The sequence below is a fragment of the Paralichthys olivaceus genome, chromosome 5 (genome assembly GCF_024713975.1).
Source record: "Paralichthys olivaceus isolate ysfri-2021 chromosome 5, ASM2471397v2, whole genome shotgun sequence".
Taxonomy (NCBI): domain Eukaryota; kingdom Metazoa; phylum Chordata; class Actinopteri; order Pleuronectiformes; family Paralichthyidae; genus Paralichthys; species Paralichthys olivaceus.
In genome coordinates this window covers 5,180,797-5,203,850 of record NC_091097.1, presented here as the reverse complement: position 1 = coordinate 5,203,850, position 23,054 = coordinate 5,180,797, and the positions used below count along the sequence as shown (strand labels likewise).

Here is a 23,054-nt window from a genome sequence, read left to right as displayed (position 1 = left end):
TAAAAATATTAATATATAAATTCGTCTTTAGACATGACAGCAGTACAGCCAGAGTAATTCCCCCAAACAAAAAGAGATTATTCTGGACATTAGCTTCCATGTAATAAAAATGTAAACACAGGGCAAATAGGTCGAGCATTGCTTTTGATGAAGTCGTAAGCCTTTTTTACAATGAATATTTGCCAGACTTATCTTTTTTTTTTATGTAAGAGATACCTGTTGGGGGGAGGGAACCTCATTTGAGTAAAATATCAGAACGACTGGCAAATGTCAGATTTCAGTCCCTGCATTTCCTCTTGAGACAGCAATGCTGGACATTTTGTGCATGTTAAGACAAAATCACACGACCCTCTTCCAGAATAAAACTACCAGCTTTAGCCTCAGCTACCAGTGTGAAATGCAACATGAATAATCATTTGCAAGTGTTAGTGACCCTGTTATCTTCGCTAACAGCTGCAGTTAAATTCCACATTTATCAATGATGTTATGTTAGAGACAAGCTATTATTCAAGCAATCTTATTACACACATGCCCATTGTACATGAATGGCTACATGATATGCATTTTCTTAAAACTGATATGTAGCCAAAATGATTGTGTGGACAGAGATCATAGCAGAAAATGTCAAATACAACAGACACAATGATCCTTAGAAGGGAGGCAGACAGGTGATAAAGGTCTAAGAAAATTCTAAGAAAATATATTTTTGCAGCAGAACTTTGCTCCTCCCTCTTCGACAACATTTCACAACTTTGTTAAATTTCATGTATTTACTACTGGTTATGTTTCATTCATTCATATGATGAAATATGATATATGGTGTATCTATGGAAATGTATCATATTTTGAATCTTAGGATTCAAGTGTTTATAATATAATCAGAAGTGTATCTAGCAAATATATCTGCAAATATGTGTCGAGATTTGAATGTGTGTGACAGAGAGAAAAAGCAAATTGGTTGTCTGACAAAAATGTCCCTATGTTAAAAACAAACCCTCTGAATAACCAGGATAAATCTATGTTTCAGATTACATACGAGGAAAAAAATATTCAGTAGTAAATGACGGGTTGATGTAGGAAATAAGAAATAATAACATTCAGTGAGATTAAAGCAGCTTTAGTAAAATCGGCAAACGTGTCTCATTTCCTGAGCAAAAAGAATTGGCCCCCCACTGATCCTCTGCAAGCCAGTCACACACTGGAATAGTGGAGCCACCTTCATCCTAAATACATCAATGCCACTACAATACACATCTGTCATAATCATTTTTAGCTGAGAGGAACTCCAACACTCTTGTCTCACATTGGTTCTTTAATTACCTTCACTCTCTGTGGTTTTGGCACCGCTGCAGCAGATGGTCTTGTAATCTGGCCAGAGACTATTACACTGGAGACATGGATAATCTCATCCCATTGTAGAAGAGCAGTCCACACCACGCAGGCCAGCTCAATGACCCCCAGCATCCGGCCAGCCTCGTCTGAGTCCATTACTGCCTTCACTGTCTCTCTGCAGACATTTAAATCATACAAGGAATCAATGGAGTAAACAAAGACTGTTATATGGGAATGGTTTTGTGAATAGACGGTGTCATATTTTAGAAGACTAGTCTTTCTTAATAGATTTTAATTTGGTTTTTTCTGCATTTATAATGTTTCAAATTACAGAGTGCTCTTTTGAGATTTTTAAAATCAAGCTGCATGTCTCAGTATAATAGTTTTCGGAGCTGGATGATAAATAGAACAGCAGGAGGACTGGATCCATGGGGAGCTGCTTGGGATACAGAGAGCAGCTTCATTGTTGAACCTTTTTGTTATTGATGGTAAAAAAATAAAAATAAAGTTTGGTAAACAGTGACCACATTTTAATGCATTTTCTGTCTCCTTATTAATCCTTTGAATTAATTTCAGAGTTGGAAATTGATGCACTTTAATTTATTGTCTTTCATGGTTTTAGTGCCTTATAGGTTAAAACATTTCAAAACATTATCATTACCCCTGTAAGAGAGGGACCTTCATTTTATAAGCTGATGCAGGTCAAACTCTTACAAATCTTAATTCTTTTTCATGTCACCTTTATCAGGGTTATAATGTAACAATGAAATGCTATGTTCAATGATATTTGTTTGTAACTTTATTTTGTGCCATATATAAATATTAATTTAGCATTTTGTATTAATACAGTAAGATGTTGTTGTTTCCCCTCACACTAGATTTTTAAACATATAAGCTAATAAATAAGTTTAGTAGATTTTGTTGCAACATAAAACTGCTGAACATGACATTAATTTTTTTCTTCACAGCCAATTCAACAAAATATAAATGTAGGTAAAAAAAAGAGCAAGTACTAGATTTAAGTAAAATTCCAATTATAAACAAAATATATTTGAGAATAGATGATAAAAGGCAAGAAAGTGACCCATAGATAGGTGGATGGATGAAAAGCAGGATGAAGGCAAAAACAAATGCTTGATTACTTTGCTTCTCCTACTACCAATCATTTTTTATGTTTAGCATGATGTAACTAAATATTATAGTGAGTTACTAAGCCCAGAGATGGCAGATGCGATCCTAGTTTTAGTAATAATGGTGGACAAGGCTAAAGGGCCTACCAGATGTTGACCTTTAGAGTTCTATCCACCTGTTGTGTTTAATCCTCTGCTTATACCTACAGCATTTAACTGTGTCTTCAAAAAGTTGTCATAATGGTGTGACGTAATTATCCCCTTAATCTTTACGACAGCTGTCTGGAGTTAGGTAGTGATGACCATAATCCCATTTTGCACCTTGAGGGGCTTCCAGGGTGAACACAAGGCAGAGCGAAGTGAACACACAGAGGTGTAACTCACTGCACATCATAGAGAAGAAAGTTAGTTTCTACTTTCTGCGCAGGATGGGGAACACAAAGAGCAGTGCTTTGTCGAAGGACCTCCTGGAGGAGCTGAAATCGAACACAAAATACTCAGAGGCCGAGCTCTGCACTTGGTACCTGTCGTTCCTGAAGGAGTGTCCTGGCGGGAAGATCAGCAAGCAGCAGTTTGAAGGCATCTACGCCAGCTTCTTTCCTGACGCGGACCCCACAGCGTATGCTCGGCACGTATTCAGGAGTTTCGACACCAATGCAGACGGCACTTTGGACTTTAAGGAGTACATTGTCGCTCTGCACCTCACCTCCGGGGGAAAGACTCTGCAGAAGCTGGAGTGGGCCTTTGCACTGTACGATGTTGATGGGAATGGAACCATCAGCAAAAATGAAATCCAAGAGATTGTTAGGGTACTTATACCTTCTTTGTTCACTCGGTATGGTGGTGAAGACAACTGTATTCGTAAAGCTAATACTCATAACATCAAGTATATTGAAGACTATGTGTTGTTATCCCTGCAAAATCAAAAACATTAGACTTCCATTCAGCCACAATCCTAAAGCTTTTTTCACATTTAACAGTTAAATGTTAAAAACAGCATGGCATATTGGGTTTAAGTAAAATCCGTATTTCTATTTATCCATGTATTACCTCAAAGGAAAAATCTACAAAAGAAACTGAAAAATGAAAGTCAATAATGTTTTACACTTTCTTTTGCTGTGGTTTCAAATCCTTATTTTTGAAGTATGTAATGATCAATCTAAAGAATAACAGCTCTTCATTGACCCAATGACTTAAATAATGAATGAATCTAACAATTATTACCATGCTATGATATATGTTGTTTTCAAAACTGCATGCTAGTTTAGCTAAATTATAATTTTTTCATTTAAACAGGCCAAAAATATTAAATTTAAAGAAAAGAGAAAAAAAATAAATGTTCATATTAATAAGTTTAAACCAGTAAATGTGAAGGGTTTTTCCATGAACTGATGCTGATTAATATTCTAATAGTTTAAGTGCAACCTGAAGCCATTGTAAAATTCATACAGAAAATACATATACGACTGGTCAAATGTTTTAGTGCTCCAATTCTTTTCAGTTGTTACTGAAATTTAAATATTTGTTCATTTAGACTGATGTAAAGTAAATAATAAGTGAAGAAGAACAAAGGGAAAGAGAAACTGGAATCTTAAACCCTAAATTCATTCTAAATGTTTGACTTCTGAAGCTGAACAAAAGTTTGTAGTTTTATAGTTTTATTTATCGTTTCAGTGCGTGCAACACAAATTGTTATAACACTAGGCCTATAGCTTTGTAGAGTAACAAAGAAGGTTGGGGCTCCTGTAGGGAAGTTTCTACATTATCTCTCAAAGCTTCATTTACTTCCATTGCTGCAGAAACAGTGTTTTATCTTGATCCCTGAAAGAGGCCAGAATGCTGTTTTTAGGTTACTGACTGGTTCTAAAACTTTTGACCCCAAGTGTAGAAAGGTCAATGTTTTAATGATATTTAAATACTGTCTGAATGCACAATTAATGTTTTGTTCAAAAATTGCAGTCAATATTCAACATGATTCCTGCTGACGACCAGAAGAATCTCCCTGAGGATGAAAACACACCAGAGAAGAGGTCTGAAAAAATCTGGGAATTTTTTGGGAAGACAGACAACGGTAATTCATTATTTATTAACTCCCTACACCCTACACCCTTACCCTACCTTTTTAATTTTCTTTTACACAATTTTCTACTTATGTCCTTCAACAGATAAAATCTCGGAGGGAGAATTCATTCAGGGCGTGATGGACAACAAGGACATCTTGCGGTTGATACAATATGATGAACCTCAAAAAATTAAAGACAAGCTAAAAGAGAAGAAGAATTAGTTGGCTGGCAAGAAAACTCTTCACGTGTTTTTATTTCTCCGTTTACATTGTTATGTGATATGACTGGTTGAAAGCTTCACCCATATTTCATATGTCTTTTCTTCTCAGTGCTAGCAGCCAAACAGTGTTGTGTTTTTGTCTTGTGTACCCAGAAATAACAAGACATTGTATTCAATTCTAGAAAATATACTGTTGTCAGAGGATCTTTAGAAATCAATCGCAGAGTTGGTTTCTTTGTTAATCTAGTATTATTCTGCCCTACAAAGCCAAAAAGGAGTACATTTGGTTAAAACTGACCAGGATTTGATATTGTTAGAGTTAGTGTCCCTAAAAACTACAGCGTTATACCATATACTCTATCAAACTGCAGTTCTTAAAAAACAACCAAACTGTGGTTACTGCACTACGGCTACTTAAGCCTAACAAGCTAAGAAGCCAGCTAAAGCTAAAACCTTCTCCTGTTTCCTGAAAAGAAAAACAAATATACATGGATTCTCTCACATCTTAGTAACTGTATCTGTTATAACTAAAAGAGTAAAAAAGTTATGCCAGATAAACAACTTCATCTGCTAATTAGCCTTGCTAGCAGAGAAGCAGCCACCTTTGCAGCCTCTGAATCATTTGATGTTATGTTAATACACTTTTATATCACATATTTGTATATATTTAAAGTTTATCAGCTATTTGTTCAAATGTAAAAGACCTTCCCTTTATAATGTCCAAACATATCTAAATGTCTTAATGAATACATTATAATGTAATTTAAAGAGTAAATTAATATATCAATGTCACAAAAACAACACAAGTACAAGTAAAAAAAAAAAATTACAGTAATTGCACTCCCGCTAGTTGAGGTTAAGACTGGCTTGCTAAACCTTTGTCTCTTTTCCTAGAATTAAAAAATCAGCTGTGATCTTAGTAACTGAGGTTTATACCACATACGTAACTCTTAAACTAGAGATAAGAAAGAAAACTGCATAAACTAGTCCAGCTAAACACTAGTGAGAAGAATGACTGACTTTGAAGGCAACTGGCTCTATGGCTCTTCTTGTGCAAGAGCATATTTTGTCTGAAGTTACCACATTATGATAAATGTGTTTGTGTCATAGATGTTTAATCTGTGATAATGATTAATAATCTTCAAGAAAGTTTTGAACCCTTTGTTTTTATACTTTAAACCACTTTAAGGCAGAATAGGCCCAAATATCCCAACTTTATGTCCAAATTGATAAGTGCTGAGTCACGAACCTCCCCCCCTTCCAGTGTTTACATGTCAGCCTTTTACTGACGGCCTGTTCACTCCTGCCTGGCAGCATGACAGCAAGTTTTCTTTCACAGTCTGATTCATTCATTAGGTTGATAATAAGAAAGTCAGGCAGGAGAGCTCCTTATGAGAGGAATTAGGCTCGGGATAACAATCCGCCTGTATCAGCTAATCTTATTAGGAGCTGAAGGTCAGTTGAGACAAACAAGCTCCTAACTAAAGTGTCTAGTTAGGATCACATTAGCATAAAACAGAATAAGATACACTGATATGTCCTTCTTTATAGTTTATGTATGCAGTATCATTGCCTCTTTTAAAAAAAAAAATATTTTGGTTATAAATATTTTTTGCTAAATATATTTGAAAGTGATTATTGATATAAGAATGTCTGGTGTTGAAAACGTGAAATATGTGGTAGCACAATACTCCTCTGGATGAACTGCTTGAGATGCTTCATCTTATTTTTGAGGGGTTCCTAATATGTAATGACAACACTGCATATTTACAAAAACATTGCCTTCATATAGATGGATGGATGATCACGACAATAAATAAATGACAAGGAGAGAAATAAAACTGCAGGTCCTGTGCTCATTTAGATGATAAAGCTTTTAGTGTAGTTTTTAAAATCGCAATTTTCATTTAAGGTACCTTGTCGATGTAAGCCGATGAACAGGTTTAGCAACTCGTAAAACATCTATAAAATAAACTTGAAGGGTTCATACAGAATGTGTAGAGTTTGATGTATGCAGATTATACATCAAAAAACAGACTTTCGCCTCTGGTGTTGTTTATAAAGGTGCACTTTTCCATATTAGGTTGTCTCTCAAGCTTTGTCCCAATTCAGGCGTCCACATCCTTCAGAGGCTAAATATGAATTTAAAGACCAACAGTGTCACAGGTGTAGTTCCACCACAAGGGCTCCTTCGAATGTGGCTTAGAAATGCATCCTTTCTTTTTTGTGTACCATGATCCAATGGGTGGATCCTTCTCTGGCCAACCTATCCCAGGATTCACTGAACACTGGGGAAGAAGCTAACTTGCTAGCAATGCGGGATGCCGAACTGAAGTGAGTGCAGCGGCTCACGGTAGCTATGCAACCATAAGAGCAGGACAAGCTGGTGACGCAAGTAGGAAATCCTCCTTAGACCAGACCTACCCTCCATGTTCTATGAAGGCCACACAACATTAGACCTCAGAGGGATGTAGCCCCTGAATTGGAACACAGCACGGCTCAGATCCTAAAGATTTTCTGACATATAACTTTTACGCAACTGTCATTTGTACTGATGCTTGATGTTAGTACATTTTAAAGCTGCTGGTAGGCAGATTTGTTTTGGTGTGCTAAGCTCACCGGCTGCTTGTAACTTCACATTTGCTGCTGGCCTGTGTTGATGCCCCCAAGCCACTTCAGACTTGTTCCTTGACATCAGTGATTCCTCCTCAAACAGTTCACTTTTTGATGTTTGTGTGCCGGATGTGTGCAGAGGTTTTTTATAAACCGTCTATGGTGCAGAGTGACATTACAGAACTTTGAGTTCATCCTTTCTGGTTTATCTGCAGTGAAGTTTTTATTGTTTTTTTATAAAATGAGACTGAATTTGCTTTATTTCTGTTCACGTGTGATTAATATATAGGTTTAAATGATTGCTGTTATTTTCATTTGTGGAATTAGATGGTAGATTTTCAATCAGCTCACTAGTCTAATCAAATGTTTGGTTTTCTTTTATATGAAACTGCAACAACAGGACCTGAGCCCATACATTCAGACTTAAATACAAAAATGAGTCAAAATCTTAGAATGTCTCAAACATTAAGTAAAAATAACATTAATAAAATAATAACATGTTGAACGACCTGAGTGACTTTGACAAGGGTCAGATTGTTGATGGATGAATGTCCCTGAAATGTTGTGACTTGTTGGATGCCAAATTCTGACATTGGTCAGAAGAAGGGCAACATGAACCAGTGACAGAGTGTTGGGGGCTCCAATCTACAACAGCTCCATCTTGCTACCTAAAGGACTTCAGCTGATAACGTCTTGGTGCCAGATTCCCACAGTACCCCTTCAGATAGAATCAATGCCTTGGTGGGTCTAAAGTGTTTGGGGGGTACATGCAGGTCCAACAGTATATTTGGTTATTTTGGTTTTAGCACATTAGTGTCGTGCTGCGCAGAATGAATAGTTGACTTTACATAATCTCACTTTTGCTCAGGGTAATACATGTTCTGATTACATACTGAACACAGCGTCCATCCACCTGCCCTGTCTTCCCTCCCAGTAAGTCCTGGATGGGATCCAGTGGTGTTTGGTGAGCTTGTAAGCCGACCAAAAGGTCATAAGCCTCAGCTGAGGGTTAGGTGGTGTGTGCACTTAATACAATGGTTGATAAACATGAAAGTATAACTGCCCATTTTCTAAAATCCCAAACTCTGAGTACAGTTACATAATGACATACCGTGATATTTAATTTTCAAAGAGGAGATTATTTTATTTTGGACACTGCATTCCACAGTACAACATCTGGACAGAGGTCACCTATGATCAAACATTCTCAAAACATCAGGAACATCGGGTTTAATGCACGTTATGAAAATGTTCACCACAGAGGGGCAGTTAACTCAAAAGTTACGTCATCGTGAAATTGTCCATTCTTGTCAAGAACATTTAGTTGGAACATAACTTGTTACATTTAGTGCACAATATTGACACACACTGATAAAACCTCTACGACACACATCAGCTATTTGAAGCCTGCTCACAAAGCTGGTTGGATGAAAACAAAAGTCTGAACAAACAGAATCCGTCTGATTCGAATAACTTTTCTTAATTTCCTGAAAAGAAAATGATCAGTGTGTTGTTGAGAAGGCAGGTAAGCATTTTATTTCTTGTGCCTTGATTGAAAATTATAATTCAAATCTTTACCTCTGCCGAATAGGACGCTTGTCTGTTAAAAGGATTATGCCAAAACTACTAAACCAATTTCCAGTCAATTTTGTGGAGGGGCGGGGCATGACCCAGGGGATTTCGGTGTGGGATCAGGGGGCAGATGCAGGAATTTATTCTCATTGTCTTTAACATTGCGAAATCCAACATTTTCAACAGATTCTCTGAGAAGAATAATGAAAGAAATTAGACACATCCATGTGCAATAAAAAAACAAAACTGGATCTAGTGAATGGAAATATGGTTTCATAGGGGGATTGTTGCTCCTTGGCGGAGGTATGGACTCAACCTTTTGAAAAATTGAAATGAGCGGCTTCAGAAAGGTGATAAAATAAATCCAAAGCAGTTAGACCACAAAAAATGTTAAGACAGAGACAGATAGACAGACACACTTACTTATAAACACAGACATATAGTGTACATGCAGTATTTGATCAAATGTGTTTTAGCTGCATTTTTGCAACTGGGATGAGTCAGCTGGCTTTTGCTCCACTGGATAGATCCAATTAAAAGAAATCACTAACCCTAACCCTGAACTTCTCTCTAATTTGGTCAATTTTGCTTCCTGCTGCATGTCACGCCTTTTATTGAACACTACCATAAAGATATTCTCTGTACATTTACCAAAAATAAAACAAACAACATTGTACAGTACAAACACCTCAGCGGCCCCGAATATCTGCGGCCCGTTAAACATTTGACAGCAAAATACATCTAGCCTGTATGTACAAATGTACACTGATGCAGAGTAGAATATATTAAGGACATTCCAGGTATATAACCATTAGGCACTAAAAGGTGTTTCAGTGTAACTTGGACCACCTTTTTACTCCGGACTGATCCAAAAAAGATCCTGGCCTAAATCTAGATCAACTACCTGTTGGGACATGTGGTAAGCATAATCAAATTCACTTTCCAAAACACTGTGTGTGTGTGTGTGTGTGTGTGCGTGTATTGAGGTTACTGGATATTAACTCTGTACACTTGAAGTCAATTTTTTGTCTGAGAATTGATTCTGCCACTTTCAAAATACAGAAAACCTTGTGTAAATTCAATGACTATACCAAAACAACCATCATGGTTCCACAAATTGTGCAGCTCTCCATATACAGTGAAGGCAAGATATTCAAAACATGCATTTCCACCAAAAAGAACCAGCAAAATATGAAAATATATCATATTCATTCGACGGTCTCCATATGCGTTAATATCTGTATCTAAAATAAAGGGCAATATCAATAATAAGACTTATTTTTGTTTGGTTTACTCAAACTGTGAAAGTGTTGATTGAAGCTAAACTTAACAATTCAAAATACATATATATTTTTTAATAGTTTCAACTTTACAACAGGTAAACAGCAGAGTAAGTTAGATGGCATTCAGTAAGCTAATGTTGATTATGATAGGGTTAAAATTTAGAAGGAACATGCTGGTAGTTTGATCTGTAACTGTTTCCTGGCCTCAGACTGTGTTGTAAGTATGAACCTTTCCCCCTGTTACTCCAGTCAGAGAGAGGATGAGCAGACCTCTGTGGTCTGAACATGCACCGTCCCTGGACCAGTGGTGTTAGAAATGTTCTGGGACGCTGTGTTATATAATACTGAAGACAGATCGTGGGACTGATCCCAGGTCACCATGGTTTCAAATGTCCATATCCACAGGTCTAACCTCGCCAGTTTTATTCTCCTTCACCCACAGCTCTCTGTCTTTGGCTGGATCCACGTTCTGCAGCAGCTGGTCGACTGGCTCCACCGTCTACAGATACACAAACAGTAAAATGATCAACATTATATATAATCAAATAAATACTTAAAGCAAAAACTTATCAGAGACATGAACACTTTAACATCAGTGTGATAAGAGCTACCTAAAATGACAGAAAACATCAAAAAACTTGGTCCATCATGTCCCATTTGCTAACGTGGTGGAGACAGGGTTTATGGGACCTATACTAAAGCCAGCCACCAGGGGGCGAACTTCACTTTCAGGAAGCTGTTGTTCTGGCCATTTATATACACAGTCTAAGTGGGACTCTTTAGGGATGAAATGATCAGTTTGACATTATGAGAAATATAATTATTATTATTATTATTATTTGAGTTAGCTTAGCTTAGCACATAGACTTGCTTATTTGTTTATAAAGGCAGATATAGAACACTAACTCCAACAATTAATTACACAGAGTCATGTTTCAACGGATGTTAATATGGTTGATATATTGTCTAATTCAATATATGACTTGCCTTTGACTTCAGCTGTCAAATCCATAGTGTGCCATAATGCTGCATAAGGCTGCTTTACTTTAAAAGGCTGATAATCCACGTTAATGACTTCACTCCTCCAGCTTTCATCTGAGAGTTTGAGTGTCATATTTTCTTATAGAGTGTCTTAATACATTTCCATCCCGATGCTGTACCCTTTCAGTTTTCGAGCATTACTAAAAGTATTAGAGTCATATTTTCTTTATTCGAAAGAGATATATGTACACTCTACTAGCAGTTCATCCATTTAAGTTGATCTGTAGTGAGCGTATCATCTCTGAGTAATTCATCTTGTCAGGCGGCACACAGAAAAACACCCTCATGGTTATGTTATCTTCCCTCAGCGCTGACACCATATGTCTCCTTAGATTTGCAGGGTTTACTCGACACCCCCGTCTCGACGAGCAGAGCGTCTGGGTGGGTTTCACTGAGGCACCGAGTGATGACAGCGAGTGTGTTGGATGAACGTCTGACAGATGAACAGCGATGGCTGAATCTGTCTCTACATCTATATTCATCATCATCGACACATTGAAATCACTTGTAAACCTAATAGCAGTTTGCTAAGTTTATGGAGCAATTGATGAAATGCAGATAAAGAGTTGAGTAAATGATGTTGCCTGTGTGGAAATAAGAAAAAAATAAAAATGTTTAAAGGAAATTTTAAGAGATACAGTCTATGCTCACTACTTATATTAGCCTGCATTTATTCACATTTTGCCAAATTCATGTCAATAAATGAAGCTGAATTACCTATTAGAAGCTCCTGTTTGTAGTTTAGTGAGGGATATATACCGACAGCTATCACTGTGATCCTGCAGCAGACTACAGAATGTAAGGAATCTCAGGCTAGCTCTGCAGGTGTGCTCTGCAGAGGTGCATCTTTTTTTTAAGATTTCCCAGGCAGATTTATGGATATTTACAGGAGACGAACATCAGAGATGATGATACCCTCAAAAAGCTTAGGTCACTCTTAATCTGAAAAAATACATAAATCATTCATGTGTGTTGACAGAGTTACCTCTCCGAGCACACAGCATTCAGGTTTTCAGTTTTCAGTTAAGGTTATTAACTGATTTGAAGATATCCCTCTTATAGAAAATATTAATATCATATATTGTTTTTAAATTAGTTTCAAAAAATCAATTGTCGTGGAAAATAAACCTGCCCACATAATGTTATTTTATGAAAAGTTATAATATTTTTGAGACTATTAAATAGAGCCTGACTGATTTATCAGTTATATTAGCCTCTCAGAGTCAAATATGTTTATATTCTCCATTTAAAAAAAAAGTTATTTGTGATAAAATGTATTAGTCGGGCTCAACTATTACACAGTCTGAAGGTATTGGAAAGACCAGTGATTTTACTGAAACACTGAGAAAGGTTAGCATACCTCTCTTCAGTGATTACAAAGTCAGTTCAAAGTAAAATGCAGAAAAATAGAGAGACTCACACTCTGATTGAACATGTCTGTTTCGTGTCGCAGAGTCGTGTACTGACGTAAATGCTGCTGAATCCACTCGATTCGTTCCACCTCCAGTTTCTCCAGCTCCTGAAGAGGAACATACAGAAACGGATCAACTTCACCTCCTTCAAAAAAAACTACTCAATATATATATTTTTTAAATTTCAGACCTTATTAAAACATAGTTTACTCAGATATAATGAAGCAACCGTTGTTCCTGTGACACTAACTCTGTTTGCAAGTTTAATAAATAAATGTATATTATTAATAATAATAATATAACGTTATTATACCAAATGAGACTTATTGAATGTCTTACAGGTGATGCAGGAACAATGTGTATTAATGCAGTAGTAGGAGTATTTTGTTCTTACCACAGAAATACAAATTCACACCATCTATATCATCTAACATTTAACATCATTCTCAGATACAGATAAACAATGAACGAGTCCTTTGTTCAGTGGAAAACATTTAATTATTTGAGAATTATTTTTACTTCATAATAAACTCTAAATTAATGAAATAATAACATTTGACGTGAGTTATTTTTTTATAAAGACATTTGTTTTACCATGCTGGTGGTGACCATCTCTTCAAACCATTTGCACTGGGTTTGGTTGTACAGGTCCACGCAGCGCATCAGGTCGTCCCCTGGAGAGAACAGATGAGAACGTGAGAGGTCAGTGGTCCGTTGAGTCCGCCAGGGGGGAAGCAATCAGAGTTTACAGGGGAAGTTTCTTTTTACAAATCACCTTTTGATGCACATGGAGTAAAATCCAGAAGAGGGCGCTCACATGTCACTCATCAAAGAGTTTGTTCCATCATAGTAGGTGACTTGTAGTGTTACTTTGGTTTACAGTAATAATAAAGTTTAACTGTTTAAATGTATTCATATGAAGTATTTGTAAATCATTGTAAATATCCAGAGGTCACTGGAGTTTCCACAGCTCCATTTCAATCTCTTAGAACCACAATAAGCAACATTACTGACAATCATTATTTATTTCAATATGACATCAAGAAAACAATGTACTGGAAGTGAACACATTTACTCAACCACTGTGCTTAAGTATAATTTTGAGATATATTTTACTCGAGTTTTTCCTTTTTTCTGCTTTATACTTTTATAAAATAATATAATATAATTGAAATGAAACTAGTATCTCTGAATCAACTGAGGCCAAAATGGCTGAAACGCTTCTCAATTTCAATTTTAAAGAAGCAGTTTCAGGACTCAAAGTGAGGGCCCCTACAGATCTGTATTAGGACTCTTTGTAATGACGATGCAATAATAGAAGCTTATTATTATTTCAATTGCAACACAATCCTTATTATTATTTTATTAGATTTCTTATTAAATCTAATCTCATCTTGTTCTATCCTCATTTCTTTATTCTCAATGTTTTAAGTTTGAAATGTGCTGTTGAGTATAAAGTTATATTTCGAGATTGTGAACCACTGGAACAGACTACACGTATAATCTCAAATCTGGCTACAACTGGAGCAGTAAAAACAGTAAAATCTGTTAATACTTAATACGCATTTTTATTTAAATATAAACTTTAAATTTACGACACTCGACCAAATCCAGGACATTTCAGCTCTGTTTCCTGATGAAGCAGAAGCTACTGCTGCAGCTCATTATAATTCATCCGGCGGAGGCAGAAACACCTTCTCGTCTCTGGCAGTGAGCACAGTGAGCGCAGTGAGCCGTGTTGACATTTGGCTCAACCTTGAGGTCACATCAGTGATGGAAGTTACAAGGTGGACATCATTTAACTGTACCTACGAGCGGCATTGATCAGTGCAGTGGGCTGTGACAAGATTTGGTGCAGGAGTTGCTGACGTCATCACCTACAAACCATTTCACTTTTAAAATATGAAGAAGTCTTAACTCTTCTGGTTCAGAAGCCAGGGATCATGGGTAATATACACCATCAGTTGTTTCAGGGTTTTTTACTTAACACTCTTCATCGCTCGGAGCCCAGCAGATTAAATCCCCCTGTGTGGCTGCAGAGGGCGCTGTCACTCAGTAAAAGTTACATAGTGTTGCCTTAGTATTTTCCTGCTGCTTGTTTAGGTCCTTCTACCTTTTCTCTTCTTGCAGACTACTTAGACCAGTTATTTGGTGACATCTGAATAACTGCACTGTCCCGACTGTCTCTTAGCAACACTACACTCTGACTCTGTGACCTCTGACCTGCTTGTGTGGATTTCCGCCGGGCCTTCTTTATGTCCTCCTCCGTCTTGTTGCTGAGTTTGATCTCCAGCTGCTGGGTCTTCACCTCCAGATCCTTCTGCCTGTCTGCCAGGGCTTTACGAGCCTACACACACACACACATAGACAGACACACACACACACACATAGACAGACACATAGACAGACACATAGACAGACACACACACACACACACACACACACACACACACAACGACAAACGTAGAAACAATGAGTCATTCAATAAAATCCTTAGATTTACTGGACCTACGTCTATTACAAGAGTCATTACTGCCTTTTCATGTTGGCTACTGATCTCCTCGTTCGGATCCTGCTCTCATCCTCTCATCCTTTTCTTAATCCACATCATTGAGTCTTTTCTCTCATTCTCTACAGAGACACCTCATCAAGGTTGTAGTCTGACAAAAGCCAAGAAAATCTTTTATTTTCTCCAACAGATAGATAAGGTCATTTAACTCAGTTTCTTAGATATATATAATTAATAAACAGATTCTGCAAAAAAAACTACACCAAACTAGATTTTACATTTTCAGAAAAAAACGGTTTCTTGTCTCCATGATATATGAGAAAATAAGAGATTCTGTTTAAAAGAAACGATTACCCATATTTAGAAAGGATGAAGCAATGGAATCCTATTTTGTCATTAATAAAACTAATGGTAGTCTTGTTGTTTGTGATATTTTAAGCTGCTGTAATCATAGTATTGGAACACATTATATTTTAGGTCATCTTTAAAGCTAAACTGACATCTGATGTGGTTTTTTTCACTGGCCTTAAACGTTCACAACAAGAGCACTAAATTCTTGTTGTTTTTTATTTTAGTATTACTGTTTTTAAATAAAAAAAATTTGTTTTCTAACACACTATTGTTTTCATATTATTTATCATGATGTTAATCTGATGTGTTTGTTTAACTCATTTTTATATGTATTAGTTCATTTCTTATGATGGAGACAAAGTATTTTTATATTTCTAACAAAGCAAAATCCTTCATGAAATGATTTAACTGGTGAGAAGCAACAATCAGGTTCTGTATTAAGATGTGTGTCTGTCACTGCAGCTCTTTTCATCATGTTGTCTTAGTAGAGATTGAATTGTGGATGCAAAATACTGGCCTGTACGTACAGAAGAGAAACGAGCTGAAATGCAGCCTAACTCAAAGAAAAAAACTCTGCGGGGTAAACCTCTCAGTACCTTCTCCACGCTGGCGTAGCGACTGGCCAGCTGCTTCCTGAGGTCGGCGATGTGATGGTCGTATTTCTTCAGATCCTTCTTGAAGTTGTCGGCTCTGAACGTCAGCAAAGGTTTCTCTACCTCAGAGTGGAGCTGTGAGAACAGAAATGATCAGAGTAGCTGCAGGTTCTGTTTTAAGAAACCGCTGAAAATGAATCAATTCTTTTCAGAAATGTCTTATACAATGTTTTCACTTTGTCTTAATGCGTTAGATTGGCGAAAAAAATAAAAAAAATAAATACTCTCTGCTTTATTCCAAAGACTCAACCTATAAAATAAATTGGCAGATATACATACTACATTAAGTTTTTGAATTTTTGTTTATCTTCCCAGGAAGCCCTTGCAGATAAATGATACATGTGTGTTCTCCATCCAGAAATATAATCTTCTTAAAATAACAAAGATGGCAGCCGTCAGGAAAAACACTGGTGTAAACTGAGGAACGCTGGGCCAAGTGTAACACCCTATCTCACAATGTTAAAGAAAGTGAAAAGCCTCTGGTAGAGCTGGCGCCCCATACTGAGGCTCCAAGCCTCCGCTGTGGCCCAGGTTCATCTCTGGCTTGCTGCCCTTTACTGCATGTCACCCTCGTTCTCTCTCTGTTCCCCTTTCACATGTAACTCTGTGTCTTGTCAAATACAGGCCAACAGGCCCAGCAAAAGATATTTAATTTATAATATTATTATTGCTGTTGGCTAGCAGAGAGCTACCAAACTATATTTCGTTTTATTGTACAATGACAATAAAACCTCTTGAATCTTGAATCTTCAACGACTCTACTTCAAGAGTTCTTGAGTTCTTCCTTGGCCCAAACCCTTTCACCAAGATTCAAGAAAATGTGTTCTGCAGTTTTTGTGTAATCCTGCAGACATAACCTCTTAGTGAAAGTAATAATGGCTGAGTTCCATTCAGCTACTTAAGTTTCAGGGTCCTGGTGTTCTGCACGCTGGCTCACGGTCACATAGTGATATCTTATTGGGATGCTTGAACTGAGCAGAGCTGTCATGTTATCAGTGACACGTGTGCTTTCTCCTACGATGACATGTCAACACGTCTGCTGTGAGACAGGCGTGTATAGATGTCATGTAATGCGAGGGTCGGAGAAGAAAATAAGCCGCAGCATCTGCAGGCTGAAAACCATTTCTCATTCTTGACTGGACCGCACTTTACCTTCTCCCCACCCCCACCCCCTCACATCGAGGCGTGGAGTGAGCTGGTGGAGCCTGCATGCTCCTGGGTGGGGGCTCGTCAAAAACCTTAACTAATTAATTAGACAACAGGGGCAGTGAGGAGCTCCTGGGCTGCGTCTGAGGCCAGTCTGTGGTTTCTGCATCGCTGGTAATTAGAACGGGGGACGGGTCATCTTCGTCGGTCAACACGGTTGCAGGGAAAACTAGCCCCATCACCTCGGGAGGTGGATCAGACCAAACTAATGCAGCTGATTGAAAACATTAAATGCCTTAACACAGGAGTGAAAGGAGACTCACTGACATGTTTGCAGTTCAGACAATCCTGCAAATATGCAGGACACACATTGTGGTGTGTTTATGTGTTTATTGTACATTGCCTTTGTTTCTGCATCACATTTTTCAATTAGAATGTCACTCAGTAGAGTTACTGCCTCCACTGCCCAACAGTCTCTCCCTGAAACAACATTCAAATTCACTAAATCTGGATTTTAAATTGGATCTGCACCAAATTATACACGTTCATAGATATCAGCCACTAGACATTTTTTTCATCAAGATCCATGATTTATTCTCTGAGAATATGGGACAAATTGTTGTACAATCTCACAATGATCAAGAAAGTAAAGGTAATATTCCTGGATCCGCACCCACATTTTTTGGATTCTTTCTTAGGTCATTTCCCACCCCTCATTTTTCATGGAAACCGGTTGAGTAGTTTTTGTGTAATCCTGCTGATAAACAAACAGTAGATAACAGAACTTCCTCTGTGGTGGTAATCAGCTTAATTCATATTTAGCAAATTACTGTCTGATGTTTTATCCAACACTGATATTCATTTTTATCCATTAACTCGGATAATTCCAATCTAAAAATCTTTGTTTTGTTGGGAATTTGCCCAGATTTCAACTTCTGGCTTTTTTATCCATTCTCTATAATTTTATTATTAGGTTTGTCTAAAAATATATACAAATTTGGGAAAATGCCCGTTATAATTTCCCTGGGTCATTAGTGGCAGCTTCTATATTTTCTGTAATATCTGAATGTCAAGCAGAAATCCAAAGTTATTCAGTTTACTTTCAGTAACGACAGAGAAAAGCAGCGTTATCCCACATCCTAGAAGATGAAATTTACAACAAATTACACAAACATCGACTCAGTTGTCAAAATAGTTGCATCAAGAAGCTAATTGTCTTCAGTTCTGGATGAGCTTTCACAATAAAATCCCTCATGAGCAGTTACCTTGTTGGAGAACTTGAGGTGAACCTCTGCCTCATCGTGGAGACTCTTCTTCAGCTGAGTCCAGGCTTCTCCCAGAGTCCTGAGAAAACAACAACATGAAATAAGTCGAACGCTCTGCAGATGAAATTAACAGCAGATGAATCCTTAATGAAAACAATCATTAGCTGCAGTCCTTGGCAAAACTGAGCATGACTGATAATAATCTAATGTGACTGTTGGGGCATTTTCTGCATAGTTGAGTTCTTTTACATTTAATACTTTCAGTAAATCTCCTGGCTTTACTTGAAGTGTTACATTCACTCATAGTAGAAAAGATTGTATTTTTACAGAGTGGTACTTTAACTGACTCCTGATTGCTGATATACTTCAGTACTTTTTGATAGTGTCAAAATTAAAACGAACAGAGATAGCTTTTCAAACACATGACATTGAAAAAGTATCAAAGTATCAAACTATACCCTCAAGTGTCTGTTATGCTACATCCACACTATTACACTTTCACTTGAAAACTAAAAACTAAAATGATTTCTGTCCACATGAGTGTTTTAGCTCTGTATCAGCTTTAATCCAAACCTGTTCATACCAACACACCTGAAAATGCATATCATGTGACTACTCATGCATACTGAGTTAACAGGAAGCATTTGATGGTTGGATTGATTAAATACTAGCTCCTCTCCTTCACATGGACAACATGTCTCCTACATGTTGTATCATTGTCAGATGCACAAAAGCTGTTAGCAAAGGGTCAGCAACACTTGTAGTTTATGAATTGTTATGTTCTACACTGGAAGCAGAGTCTAATGCCTGGTGTTTCCCTTAGAAAGGGGGGAGGGGTCATGTGATAAGAGCCTGATGAATCAGCGAAGGCTAAGTTATAACCGATAAGACGGAAACATCTCAGTCTCTGCTCGTCCACACTAAAATTTCAAACCAGAACAGAGTCTCCAAACGTCTTCCGTATGAGCAGCTCTAAAACTCATCAGTAGTGTGGATGTCGCCTCAGTCTCATTCTTATTGATGAAAATAATCAGGGAATTTCTGGATCTTAAAAGATTCCTCAAGACAAATCTCATCTCAATGACTCTGAGATCTTCGCAAACACTTCTCTTTTATTTTGGTGACAGACCAAGTAATCTTTCTTTGAATGGTGCATCAGACTCAGACAGTGGGAATGGGTCTATTTTAAAGCATCCTATCTTTAGACAGGGTTCTCTTAATTATTGCCACTATCTCCTATCACCGCTCAAGCCGTCTCGCAGCGAAACGTTTGCCGCACTCACCCCTCCTCCTGCGCTGCCAGCGGGCTCAGAGACAGCTTGGAGAGGTTCTTGGCGTATTCCTCCTCGATCTTTATCCTGAGACACAAACAGAAACGGAGAGAAACATGTGAAGGCTGCCTGGCTTAAGAGAGGAAAGAAACCATGTCAGTGAAGTGACTTGTTGACTTAAATCATCATCAGGCTCTCTAACATGTAAACAGGAATATGAATGGAATGTTCCGTTCGCAGCTCATGTAAACACCAGTCTTATTCTGAGCTTTATTCAGTAGTTGGAATCCTGGTGTCCATGTAAACGCAGACGCTGAGAGAGTTCATTCAAAGCTGAGCTCCTGTAACATTAAACTGATTGATCCTCCTCTTCATACACGAAGCTGCTCATTGGTTCAGGACCGAGCTTCATCACTTCCTTTTTATTTACTGCAGTGAGATCATCTGCTGCTGGTTTATCTTATGTTGTAAACCACAGCCGTTTTTCGGCCTGTGTTAATTAAAACCTAAAGCTATAGAGCACACGACCTGTAGATATGAGGGGAAACAGCTTTTTTTAAAGAAAGCCTTTAATTAACTAACTGACTATGACAATGACCTGATTCAGGTTTTGCTTCACACTGTGCATAAAGATGGACGACAATTTATACAGTCTATACATTAAACACATATTTTTTTATCATTACATTTAATTATCATGGTTTTATTGTTTTATTTCAGTGGATTTTATTTTCCTGCATTCGTAATCTCGTTATGATTGTAATTAAAAAACCTGCAGTGATATTTTACTCAGCATCTGTTCCGTCGTCTTTAAAGATGGAAATTTGATGTGCTCATATTTGTGCCCTTTGTGACGTTCACATCCTCCACCGGTCGGGATACTGGCGGCTTGTAGCAGCATAGCGATATTAAAAAACATCAGCGCTGGTTATGAGGAATCCTCATGAAGGATTTGGGAGACGGCGGCCTCTCGAATCTCGAGAAACTTTTCTCATTAACTTCCCACGACTCAAAACGGAACATGAATGGAGCTTCTGTAGAATTACATGGAGCTAATTATATAGAAGCTTTATTCTCTGTGTTGCTTTTGACATTGTGGCTCAGATTCAGCAGGAACTTGGCAACTATTCCCTACATGCCCCATGTAATGAATGGGTTCAGGGATTAATTGCAGCCCTGAGCTGGAAAACAAAAGTCTGAGACCAGCGTCCAACAGATGCCTTTATATAAAGAGCTGTCTCTGTGTGATAGTGGACCTGCACTGGCTGTTTAAGATCTTGTCACTGCTCTGGTTCATGCTTTCTCCAGTGTTGATGCTCCTGAGCTGTGAAAAACTCTCCCTGCTTCAGTCCACCACACTGAGTCCATGATCACAATTCAGAGCGGCCTCGTCTTCCTGTGAAAACATCAGTCACCTCTGACAAAGAACTAACTGATGTTTTCACCCCTGTCTCACTGTTTCTTACCACATTATCCAAAAACCACAGAAAGATCACCACAAAACTTGAGGGAACAAAGTGGCATGGGTCAGTGGGGAACCCAATAAATATCTGGTCCAGATCAGTGGGCATATCTTCCTGCAATTTTTATTCACTTTCTTAAACATTTGATGTTTTTCAAGAAATAATTCCGAAATCCAGAAGATTGACACAATCTATGAACAGGTGAAATTCTGTGTACATCTGGATAATGATCCTGATTTTGTGAATCAAAATATGTTTTTAAAGGGATGATCTTTATGCAGTTTCAGTACAGTAACAAACATTTATTCTAAATAATTTAGAAAATGGAAATTCAGTTTAATGTGAGCAGAATAAGTACCTGATCTCAATGTGTAATACCATGATAAAAAGTCTAATCAGCCTTAGTGGAAGTATGAGCTCTCCGAGTGCCCCTCTGGTTTTTACTGTTTCAAAGGAAAATCTGTCTCCATGCCACAAAACTAGACTTTCAATCCCAAAACAATTACTGTCTTACTGTCAACAAATCCATCTACAATGTCTTCTTCTCCTGGCTCTGAGACTATTCTCGGTTTGGATCACACCGCAGGCAGTATTACATGGAACTCAGATAAATCTGGTTATGCTGAATAGTAGCATCTTGTTACTATCCTGGTTGCTATTACATGCAGGGCTCCAGGCTAACTTTTTCATTAAGATGCACCAGCACATAATTTAGCTGCACCCAGAAAATGTCACTGTGCCTTTTGGCACCTCAATAATACACCTATTATACCATTGATAGTTCCTATATGCATTGGTCATTTCTTGACTAGGGCTGGGTTCGATTCAATTTCATTTGTTTGAATATCGATGCAGTTCAGGATGTTTAATTGTACTATACCAATTTGGATATGAAATACATTCACAGAGAACCATAGATGTAAACTGAACAAGGAAACCTCTAACTCAGTGCATTCTTAAAAATATAAAGGTAGGCCTGTCACAAGAACAAATATTGTTGAACAATATTTTGCCCCAAAAATGATTGGGATAAATGTTATTATTGTTATTGCTGTGAAACCATTTCAAACCACTGGTATAATTCTCATTATATTAGAGCATAATCATGCAAGTTCACCATTTCAAGCAATTAACTTAATTCTAAAGAAAATTCAGTCAAATTTGAATTAGAATGAAAAGTATTAAAATATCCTAAATAAATAAAAAATAAACAACCAAAAGATAAGATGGACTCTCTGGCTCTGTTAACAAAAAACATATTAAACATTTGGCACAAAAGACGTGTTATCAGCTCATTAAACAGGATGGTTGTGATTTAGATGAGCTTTTAGGTTTCTACTGAATTATTATTAATATTATTATTATTATTATCACAGCTTATTCCAAAATGTTTGAGCTCTGAAGCCGAGAAATACATTAAGCATTTTGCTTAAAGGAGTAATTTGAATGACTTACATTTCTTTAACCCTAAAGGCCGTCTGTTTGTATTCTATTCTTCTATAGAATTCTGCTGTATTTGTGTGTTTCTCTGGCAGCGGGTCTGGACCGTTCATGGTGACATCCTCCATTGATTTGTTTGAATATTTGGAAACAATGGAGCTAAGTGAGGAACGAGATACGTCATGACTTTAGATAAACGGATACTTTATCCATTCATTGATGGTTTGGGTCTTTCAATGGGATTTTCTGACAATGACAAAAAGCCTTATTCATAAAGATTTCACAAAAAT

At 37.4% G+C, this 23,054-nt stretch overlaps 2 protein-coding genes across 2 annotated transcripts in view; one reads left to right on the top strand and one right to left on the bottom strand.

Annotated features, from left to right (window-relative positions):
* Positions 1 to 2,780: 2,780 nt before the first annotated feature.
* Positions 2,781 to 6,586, top strand: rcvrna (recoverin a). The gene is made up of 3 exons (XM_020094457.2): positions 2,781 to 3,271; positions 4,422 to 4,533; positions 4,628 to 6,586. The coding sequence occupies exons 1-3, from the start codon at positions 2,891 to 2,893 to the stop codon at positions 4,744 to 4,746; spliced, it is 612 nt and encodes a 203-aa protein (XP_019950016.1). The 5' UTR covers positions 2,781 to 2,890; the 3' UTR covers positions 4,747 to 6,586.
* Positions 6,587 to 8,476: 1,890 nt separating this feature from the next.
* gas7a (growth arrest-specific 7a) overlaps positions 8,477 to 23,054 on the bottom strand; it is a 23,132-nt gene continuing 8,554 nt past the window's right edge. Inside the window, exons 4-10 of the mRNA XM_020094160.2 lie at positions 19,874 to 19,948; positions 18,591 to 18,669; positions 16,123 to 16,254; positions 14,890 to 15,013; positions 13,261 to 13,340; positions 12,675 to 12,773; positions 8,477 to 10,712 (exon numbers count right to left, since the gene is read on the bottom strand). Of these exons, the coding sequence (XP_019949719.1) occupies positions 10,599 to 10,712; positions 12,675 to 12,773; positions 13,261 to 13,340; positions 14,890 to 15,013; positions 16,123 to 16,254; positions 18,591 to 18,669; positions 19,874 to 19,948 (703 nt within the window). The 3' untranslated portion in view covers positions 8,477 to 10,598. The remainder of the gene's footprint in view (positions 10,713 to 12,674; positions 12,774 to 13,260; positions 13,341 to 14,889; positions 15,014 to 16,122; positions 16,255 to 18,590; positions 18,670 to 19,873; positions 19,949 to 23,054) is intronic.